At 40.0% G+C, this 10,389-nt stretch overlaps 1 protein-coding gene across 1 annotated transcript in view; it reads left to right on the plus strand.

Moving 5' to 3' along the window:
• Positions 1 to 7,076, plus strand: part of FOXO1 (forkhead box O1) — a 57,121-nt gene extending 50,045 nt beyond the window's left edge. The window contains exons 2-3 of the mRNA XM_021526612.4: positions 5,186 to 6,542; positions 6,937 to 7,076. Coding sequence (XP_021382287.1) covers positions 5,186 to 6,529 — 1,344 coding nt within the window. The 3' untranslated portion in view covers positions 6,530 to 6,542; positions 6,937 to 7,076. The remainder of the gene's footprint in view (positions 1 to 5,185; positions 6,543 to 6,936) is intronic.
• Positions 7,077 to 10,389: the final 3,313 nt, after the last annotated feature.

The following is a 10,389-nucleotide window of genomic DNA, read 5'->3' on the forward strand; positions in this document are numbered from 1 at the left end:
TTCTTAACTGTTTAACAGTGCAGGAGAAAAAATGAAGTCAAACAAAAGCACCTCCCCAAGAACAAAGGACCCAAAAAAGTATGACCTGTTTGGGAGGAAATCCTGCCTTCCACCTTCATGCAGCTGCAGGTGGCAAGTTTCCAGCATCTTCTAAATACGACTCTTTGACCTGAGGCTAAGTGACATGCTTTCTGTCCATACTCTTACTGGACAACAGAGAAGGTTTCTGAGCTGTAATAAAAAAATACCACAAATGAGTGGCAAAATTAGCTGTTTCATTAGTGTTTGAGGCCTCTGACACTGCAGTGTGGTTGTGTTGGTGAACACTGTAGTGTCAGAATATGTGTGCTGTCTGTAGACCAAGTGCTTATGACTGTCCAGCACTAGCTCTGAGGCAAATCCAAGCTCCATGTGTAGCATCGGCATCTGAACATTTTGTATTTCATAGTTATTAGGTAAGACAAACAGGATTGCTTTACACCAGACTGTTGTACCAAAGGAAATTCTGGTAGGTCTGGAGTTACCAATGTTTTCTTTCCTCCTTGGGCTCTTCATCCAAGAGCCGTAAACTTGGCAGTGCAGTGGGAAACCACAGCAAAACGGGTGCAGGCGGTGTAGCTATTGCAGGCAAACCTGCCTGTTTTGCCAGGCATGATCTAACATAGCCTTGGATAGATGTCGCATGGTGCCACTTGCTATGGATAGCCCCTGCTGCTGCTGTCCGGCTGTCAATGCTGAATGAGCTCTGAGCAAGTGTGCTGGAGAACTTCCTGGCCTCTACACTTTCCTAGGAGTGTTAATGACTTCTTCTTAGAATGGCTCTTGCCACTGAAGCTCCAGGGGGAGGATGATGTGAACATCTGGACCTGCTGTAGAGTCCCTATACAAAGACCTAGAGAGACAGGTTGAATGTCTTCTGTAAGAGCATATTGAAATGCTGGGGGGGATGGGGGTCTCCACTTCTCTGCTGCGAAACTTAAACTTTGGCATTGTCACCACAAGGAGATTGTGCTGGCTCAGAAACCTGCTGTAAGCTGTCATTAACAGGACATTCCGCCACAGCTGATGGTAGAACAAGCTGGCAATTTGTGTAGGCCATCCCCTTGGAAGAGGTGTGGAAAGCATTGGACTCCTGGGATGTTTTCTGAATGAAAACTTAGTGGGCAGTTGTTAGACTGTTAATTTTAATGGAAATCCTAGACCTATGTGTTATAGAAGCAGTGTTGCTCCTATGGCCTCTCAGTTTATTATGACTGCATCTGCTTCCAGAGGCCAACTCCTTCCTACCTTTGTTAGTAGTTACTTGTTACATCTCCCTGAGGTGCCGTGGTGTGCTTTATTGTAAAGCTCTCAGCATATACACCTTGATAGCAAACACACTTGTTTTTGTAAAGTATATTGATGCTCACATCCATTCCTCACTCTCCCTTTTGGTGGCTCTCATGGCACTCTGGTGGGATGGATGAGACCTGCCTGTGCCCATGGATGAAAGTATGAGGGTGGGAGAGACCATTAGCACTCCTAGGGGCTTTTACAAATTTGCAGTGCCCCAGATAAAAACAAATCCACGGCTAGGTCCTATTTGGAGAGGCTTGCAGTTGGGCTAAAGGGGAGCTCTGCTTCCCTCTGCTTTTGGTGCTCCAAGGTCTGGGGTGGAAGAAATATGGCCAAGTGTCACTGGATGGTCTCACCTCAGTAAGTACAATGTTTTCAAGTTTAACAGAGCAACGGGGTTTTCAGGTGTTTAGTGAAACACCAACCCAATTTGCTAAAAAGAAAAAAAAAATAAATACCTCAACTTCATTTTGGATAGGGATATAATTTTTCTCAGCAATTAGTCAAGTTTAACTTAAGTTGTGTGTTCTGCTATTTATATCTTGGGTTTAAATGCAGTGTTGGATATTGGTAGAGTTGTTGGAAATGTCAGAAGTACAGCTGAATGATATAAATATGTAGATTCAAGGGAATAATTATCTTGGCTTCATGAGTTTTATTAGCCGGGATGTGCTCTTCACATTGCATGTAGCTGATACCAGTTTTGCATATTTTGAGTCTTAAATCAGAAAGTCGCAATAAGCATATCCACAATTCCTGGTCTGAATGCTGAAGTAAATTTACTTTATCTCAGAGGCAAAAACTCAATCCCAGGAAGCACTCCACAGGTGGCAGCAGCCCTGCTGCCATCCTGACCCAGATTTTGATAAAATTCCAGTGCAGCTATGCTCAGTGCAATCTGGCATGAACTGCTGCTGTGTGAAGACCCTATTCAAAATGCAGATGCTTGTTTTTGGAGTTACTCAGATCAGGTTTTGGGAGGCTTTGCTTCGAAGTCCAGGTGAAACTTGTGGCTGAAGGCATCTCCACAGTGTACTGGGGCTGGTGGTGCCGCCACATGCCCCAGCCACTAACAGCTGCGCCATTCCTCCAGCTGCCAAGATCCACTGCTGAAACTATACTTTTTTATCAGGTCATGTTTGCATCTGGCAAGCATTTGTAGACACAACATCATTAGCAGCAGTGCATATTTTCACAAGATTTACCTCTTCAACACTTTTTCCAAGTTAGTAAATCATAGCTTCTTTAATGTCCTGCTGGCTGCGTGAAAAACAGGAATTTATGTAACAAGCTCTGGGCCGCAAACCTTTTCCTGTTAGGAAAAATTTTTTTTTCATTGCTGGCAGAGTTAGGAGACAGCTCTGTTACTCAAAGAGCGACCTCAAATGTCCTCAGTACAATAATACCAGATTATAACATTTTTGATGACTAAGGAATAGCAGCGATTTCTTAAATATTTAACACTTGTGTAGCAAAGAAGAGGGAGCTGAGCCTCATCACGGTGTTTTCACTGACCAATGTTTTGTGTGTTTGATATTTTGATAGTAAACAGTGATCCTGAGCCAACCGGGTATGTTTACAAAATACAGTAAAAAAATGAACTGGCGCAGGAGGTTTTTTAATCAACAGCCACACAGAGCAACTTTCTTGCGACATTTGTAGAGCTGGACTTGTGTCAGCCACAGATTTATCTGTGGCCCTTGATTGAAAACAACGAGCTGCGCCAGGCTGGCCTTACAAGGCTTCTCGGCCGGCCCCTAGGGCTGCGGGCAAGTCCAAAGACGGATTTCCAGCTTACCCTCCCTATGCGTTAGCTGCACCTGGTGCAAATAAAATTCCAAGGCCTTCCCTAGCACTCTGTTGCTAGATCAGAGATAGTATTTTGATTGTAAGATTAAGTGAAGTGAAGCAGTTTCTAGGAGAATGGCTTTCTTTTGAAATTGAGTAAGAAAACACTCAAATCATAGAGTCGTCATAGGGTCGTGGAATGCTTTGGACTGAAAGACACCTTAAAGACCATCTAGTTCCAATCCCTCCTGCCATGGGCAGGGTTATGTTCCACTATACCAGGTGGCTTCAAGCCCCATCCAGCCTGGCCTTGAATACTGCCAGGGATGGGAAATTTTTGATGGTGTCTGTTTAACTGGGACAACTTGTAAAGATGGTTCTTCGGAGGAGTGGTTGGAAAGGCTTCTGAGTTTAGGCACATGGTTTGACTCAGTGCTGTTCTGGTTGAACAGTCAGTGCCTTGAGGCCATGCTCTGCCATCTCTGGTGTTAGGGAGTGTCTTGTGCCCCCGTTTGGGGTGAAGCTGCCCTTCTGGGGGCATAGTCTCAAGTCAGTAGCACCTGTAAGGTGTTGCAGGACTCAAACACCTACCTCCTTGCTGCCCTCATCTACTGAAACTCTCTTCTGTGATCCCAGAGTAACCACTACTGTTGAGCTCTGCAGATGGCCAGTCCTACTTTGTCTGTTCTGCTTTCCATGGTCCAAAACATATCATGGCTCTTGCAGGGAATTTGAGCCTGTTGTCTCTGATTTAAGCCATGAGATGACTGTTCGTGCCTGGAATGCCTACTTAAGATCTTTAGACAAGCTGCTGAAAATTACTCTGAATGGAAGTCAGGTCGTGAATTACTGATTTCTCTGACATTGAGGTCTAATTTCTGGCTTTAAACATTTGTTACATGTGTTGTTTTATGGTTCCCTTGTCCTTGTTCTGCATTTATTGCAGTTCTAGCATAGACCATGTACTGTCTCACCGTTCTATTAACATATATGGCTGTCTGTTTCAGCACTCTTTGAACTTGTGGCCTTTTGTTAGCAATTGTGTCAAGATGCAGGAAAGCTTTTCTGTTGATACAATGTTTTTTACATGTGCTCAGCAGAAAATTATATAAGCAAAATAGATTTTTTTTTTTATAGCTTGGTAATGCAAAGATTAGTCTCTTATTAACAGGTCATCCTGTGGCCTTCCATTTTGGATTTTTCTTCAAATTTGTCTGTATTTAAGAGCAAAACATGAAGCATTACTCATGGCTGAGGAGGTCAACAAAAGCTCCAGTACCTCTGGCCATTCTTGGCACAAGATATCTGGTGCCCTCAGGTATTTGAAGAGTCAATTTTGCATATTAAAATGTTGATTTTGAAAGATAATTATGGTTTTAAGACTGAGGGTTTCATTACAAGCTTGTCTATGCTCTTTACATGCCTTTATATTCTATGATTTCTTAGGCAATTTATGATGTTTACTTACAAAAATTAGAACTTAATCCTCAACTGGTATTCTATATGTATTTTCTCATTTAACAAGTGATATAAACCTCACTAATGCTCAGTGGCAATAGTGACGGTTTGTGTGTTGCGTTTCTGTAGGATTTTGGGATGTGCAGGATGAGAATCCATTAAAAGGACCATAGCATTCCTGAAGGATCTAGCATTCCTGAACTTTGCATAAAATAATAATTTAAAAAAAAATCATAAATACAATCAGGTTCACTCATCAGATGACTCACTTCAGTTGTTTTCTTGATCTTCTGGCTTATTTTTTCTTCTTTATGTGGAATTTTTATTTCAGAACGGTTCCTGCAGTTTTATTGAACTTTTTATAATGGCAGATGCGATGGAGGCAGATGACAGACAAATTGACATGGTGACTCTTTGCAAGCTTGTTTCAGCCAGTTCAGAGCGAAGAGCAGATAAAAGAGGTTTCCAGGCTGGCATGTTTTCTTATTTAATGATTACCCCTGTGTTTTCTAACAAAATGAGAGCATGCTTACAAAAGCAGGTGTTAGTATGCCATAAAAGATGCATGTCTTCTCCATTTCTTACATGCTATTCTATTTTTCAGAATTCAATCCGTCACAACCTGTCTCTGCACAGCAAGTTCATCAGAGTGCAGAATGAAGGAACAGGGAAGAGTTCCTGGTGGATGCTCAATCCTGAAGGAGGGAAGAGTGGCAAATCTCCTAGGAGGCGGGCAGCATCCATGGATAACAACAGCAAGTTTGCCAAAAGCAGAGGCAGAGCTGCCAAGAAAAAAGCAGCCCTTCAGTCTGGTCAGGAGGGAAATGGTGACAGCCCCGGATCACAGTTCTCAAAGTGGCCTGCAAGTCCCAGCTCTCACAGTAATGATGACTTTGATAACTGGAGTACATTTCGACCTAGAACGAGCTCTAATGCTAGCACAATTAGTGGAAGACTTTCTCCAATTTTGCCAGAGCAAGATGACCTTGGAGATGGGGATGTGCACTCCATGGTATACCCATCATCAACCACCAAAATGACTTCTACTCTACCGAGCCTTTCAGAAATGAGTAATTCTGAGAACATGGAAAATCTTTTGGATAATCTCAATCTCTTGTCACCGAATACATCAATGACTGTGTCAACCCAGTCTTCATCTGGCACCCTGATGCAGCAAACACCGGGTTACTCATTCGCATCCTCGACCACAAGTATAGGTTCACCAAATCCTGACTACAGGAAATTCACTTACGCTCAAGCTAGCATGAGCTCTTTGTCCCAGATTCCTATGCAGACTCTCCAAGACAGTAAATCAAGCTACGGATCGATGAGCCAATACAACTGTCCTGCGGGACTTCTGAAGGAGTTACTGACTTCCGATTCTCCGCCGCACAATGATATCTTGGCATCAGTGGACACTGGTGTTTCCCAGGCTGGCGGCAGGGCACTGGGCCAAAGCGTGCTGATGGTCGCCAACTCGGTGGTGCCAAACTACGGCAGCCAGCCACCCCACAACAAAATGATGAACCCCAATGCCCGCCCTCACCAGGGACATAACCAGCCAGCGCCTGCAGTCAATGGCCGTGCCTTGTCACACACAGTGAACACCATGTCACACACATCAGGGCTAAATCGCCTGTCGACAGTGAAGACTTCGTTACAAGTGCCTATGAGTCACCCGATGCAGATGAATGCCATGAATCCATATGCCCCTGTTAACAGTTGCAATGGCTACGGGAGGGTGGGAATTGTTTCCCTCCACCAGGAGAAGCTTCCCAGTGACTTAGATGACATGTTAATTGAACGGTTGGACTGTGACATGGAGTCGATTATCCGTAATGACCTTATGGATGGAGAAACGTTAGATTTTAACTTTGACAGTGTATTGCCTAACCAAAGTTTTCAGCACAGCGTAAAGACAACCACACACAGTTGGGTGTCAGGCTAGGATGTAGTAGGAGGTAAGCTGTGCTTTTTATACTAAATCTGCAAAACAGCTAAAGGGAAAAGAAAGAAATGTCAAGATGCTTAAAATCTGGGAGTTCTTCTGTGTTGGCATGTGAACTCCCTTGGTAACAGTCAGTCACTTTCCAGTCCTTTGTTAGTTTGAGAATCAGGTTTGCACTGGTGCATGAGGACTGTCAAGTACCGACATCTCTTACTTCATGTGGAGTGCTAATGTTTTGTCACCGAAGTTCTAAACAAAAACTTGCTGGTTACTAGCCAGTAATGAATATTTCTTTTTTTTTCTCCATTTAAATATCTTAAAGCTAGCTTGAGCATATTTTTTAATAGATTTAATCATCTGTTGTGAATGTTAATTTGTTGTTTTTGTTGTTTTTTCTTTCTTCCTAGGCTATGGTTAAATTCTCCAGACTTGTCTGACAGCAGGAACTGAGAAAAGCAGTACAAAGATGTCCTTCACCTTTCTTTTTAATTTTCTTGACAAAGCTGTGCACATGCACTAACTTTTTTGGGGGTCTTGTTTTGTTGTTTTTTTTTTTCTTTTTTTCTTTTTTTTTTTCCTTCATCAGAGTTGGCAGCAGAGAGAGCATTTTCCTGTACAGGATGTTTGCCCAAGGTTTGCAGGTTATGTGCTGCTGTAGATAAGAACTGTGCCATTGGAAATTTCATTACTCTGAAGTGCCAAATTCACTACACCATATAATCACAGCAAAGACTCTTACTTACATCATGTCGTGCTTTCGGTTTTGTACAGTATGATCTGTAGAAGAAGAATTGTTTTTTAAGACTATCTGTTTTGGTCTAAGAAAAGTTTATAAACTTTTGTAAGAATACTGTGATGATCTCATGCCCTAAGTAAGTTTAACCTTTGTTGATGTTACCTGTGTTTTGATGAATTGAGATAACTGTGGACTTGCCTTGCAGCAGTATGAACTGTGTTATTTTACTCAAAATTGCCACACATTTCATATGGAAATAGAATAGCCTGTTAAATATGATCCTACTAAACTCACTGACTATTCAAAGCAAACAGTAGGTTAAATGCCATTTGATAAGTTACCTGTATTTGTGTAAATTTATACAAGAATATATCTGGATTTCATTGTCCGATTAATCACTATTGTTGAGCTTAAGATAATTTTTGGAATACTTTCCAAGCTATTTTTCTTATAATTAAAATATACTTTTGTTACATAGGCAACTTAAAAAAAAATAAATCTGAGATCTGGCAGCATTCATAACCTCTTCATTTTGTACAGTATTTTAACTGGATTAAGTACATGTTTTTATAAATTTCCCTAGCACTTGGGAGTGCTAATAATGGAAAAGCTTAATAAGGATCTTGAATACAAAACATTTCTGTCCCTTTTTTTGTTGTGTGATGTATAAATATAGACAACTTTATGTTTAGAAATATTTAATCAGTTTTATATATGCATTTTTAGAAATGTCATCTGCTTCTATTACCATTTTAACTACCACAAAGTGTTAAGTATTCATTGTTAAGATGCTTGTACAATGCTTCACATTTATATTTATTTCGTGGAGGTCTCATAATGTTTGTGCACTCAAGAGCAGGACCTTTTGTGGAAAATTCGTAATTGTAGTAAAAATTATTACAAAATTGTAATTTGTCTTAATTATCACCAGTTGTAGGATTTATCAGTGTTTCTGTTGTAAAGCAGTAGATTTGAAGAGGCAAAAATGCTAATTTTGAGTGGGAGGCAAAAACTTTGACCTTATTGCAGGACAAAACATTACTTTTTTTCAAAAAGAAAGATAAAGTAAGTGGCAAAGTTATACAAATGCATGATGTTTAGGGTAGGGGAGAGTATTAATAACAGACACCTTGTTTCTGTGGAAAAACCTGGTCTTGCTGGAGTTAGCACACTGACAAGGCACCTGAGCATTTTCAGGACTGGGTCTTAGAATAAATGATTTCTGATTTTTTGTAATTGCATGATGCAGTTTTCATGGATGTATGAATAAGAGGCCTCACCTGTCTTTTCACTGGTTGCTACACAATATTTGTGTCGCAGAACTCCTTGGAGCCCTTTTTATGCACTGAGAGAATTAACAGCTTTTTTTTTTGCTAGGGCTGGCTGATATGAAGAAGGGGAGAATCAAATATTTGTACACTGATTTTTCTTTTGTCTAAATAGCTCATAACCCGAAATGTCCTAATTGAAACTCATCTTTCCTGTAGTGATGGTGTATGGTGGAGAAGGAAACAGGTCGTGCCAAGTAAATGATGTTTAGTAACAAGCCATATATTTAATCATCCTGTTATGATTTTCTTAAAGCTCTGCAATGTATTTATCGATGTGCTAGCATTTAGCTCCCTGTTGGGCTTAAATCACTATTAATTACGGTGGGTCCTAATTTTTTAGATATGCTATTATGGTTGTCAGGCAGTTCCAGAGGCTGATGTGACACAGGGTCTTCCCCAGCATGAAATTGGTATTTGAACTTGTTTTGAGCAAAATCAAATATTCTTAGTGACAAAGCCTCAATGAAGCCACCTGCTTTTGCAGGAAAATCTCTCTAGTAGCATCTTCACCATCAAATGCCTAGTCTCTGAAATATGGTAGTAAATCCTGGAAGTGGAGCAAGTGGAGGGCTCATACAGGGGTTTCTGAAGATAATTCTGCTGCATGTGCAAAAATGGTTGCTCCCAAATAGGCACTGATACACATAGGCCAAAGTTGTCATGAAATCCACCTCTGCATGTAAAGAAAGCAGTAATCAATGCTATGCTCCATGGGGATGCAGCTGAGCATGCTACATTTAACAATATACCTCCTGTTTATTATTTACTGCTACTGTATAACTTCCTGTAAACAGCTATTTTATTCCTTTCCTTTTATACCTATGAATAACATAAATGTAGCCTTACCTTAATTAGAACGGTCTGTAGAAAGCCCTTTTAATTATTGTGAGAAGATGGTTGTAGGTAATCAGAGATTTGGGCTGCATGGTCTATTTGGCATTTTGGTTTTTTTTTTTTAATTTTGAGGGGGTTTTTTTTCGTTCATTTGTTTTGTGTGTGGGCTTTGGGGTTTTTTTTTGGGTTTTTTTTTTGTTGTTGTTGTTTGGTTGTTTTTTGGTTTTTTTTGGTGGTGCCATTCAAATGTTTTGCAGTTGTAATTCTGGAATACTGTGAAGTTGGTGAAGGAGCATGCTGTCTGCCTTGAAAACAAACATTATGTGACCTCTAGTTATAAATCCTTTTTCAGTAAAAGTACCAACTTTCTGGAGTAACTTAGTTTGTCAGAATTGTTGTAAATGATTGGTTTGTGAATTGTGCAGATGATCTTACCTATGCAGCCTTGTTTTTGACTTTTCTCTGGTTTGTACTGTTATTAAAAGTTTATTGTATTATAGAGCTGTTGAGATATTTTAAATATAAAGATGTATTGTTTCCATAATATAGCTATATGATATATGTTTAGGTAGTAGATGCATTAATTGGAAAGCTCTGCTTTGATAAACTGACAGTTTGCCTACACTTATAAGCAAAAATCATATTGCTTATTATTGGCTTAGGTCAACAGAGCATCCCTGAGAAGTTAAAATTGGACCAATTATAAAACAGTATAAAATTTGCACTTGTTAAACCACTGGATGTATGTTAGTACTTTTTTATTTTTTTACTGATTTGAAATTCCTATTTTCAATATGAAATTGCTAGGATTCTTAATTTATGACTGATTTTAAATAAGGTATTCTCATTATTATAATTATTATTATTATTATTTTAGTAATCATAATGTAAGATGCAGCATGGTTTATGCAAGCAAAAAGCAAATTATTCAACATAAAAACTGGCCTCTTTTTTGAAGG

Source organism: Lonchura striata, chromosome 1, assembly GCF_050655825.1.
Source record: "Lonchura striata isolate lonStrDom1 chromosome 1, ASM5065582v1, whole genome shotgun sequence".
Classification (NCBI taxonomy): domain Eukaryota; kingdom Metazoa; phylum Chordata; class Aves; order Passeriformes; family Estrildidae; genus Lonchura; species Lonchura striata.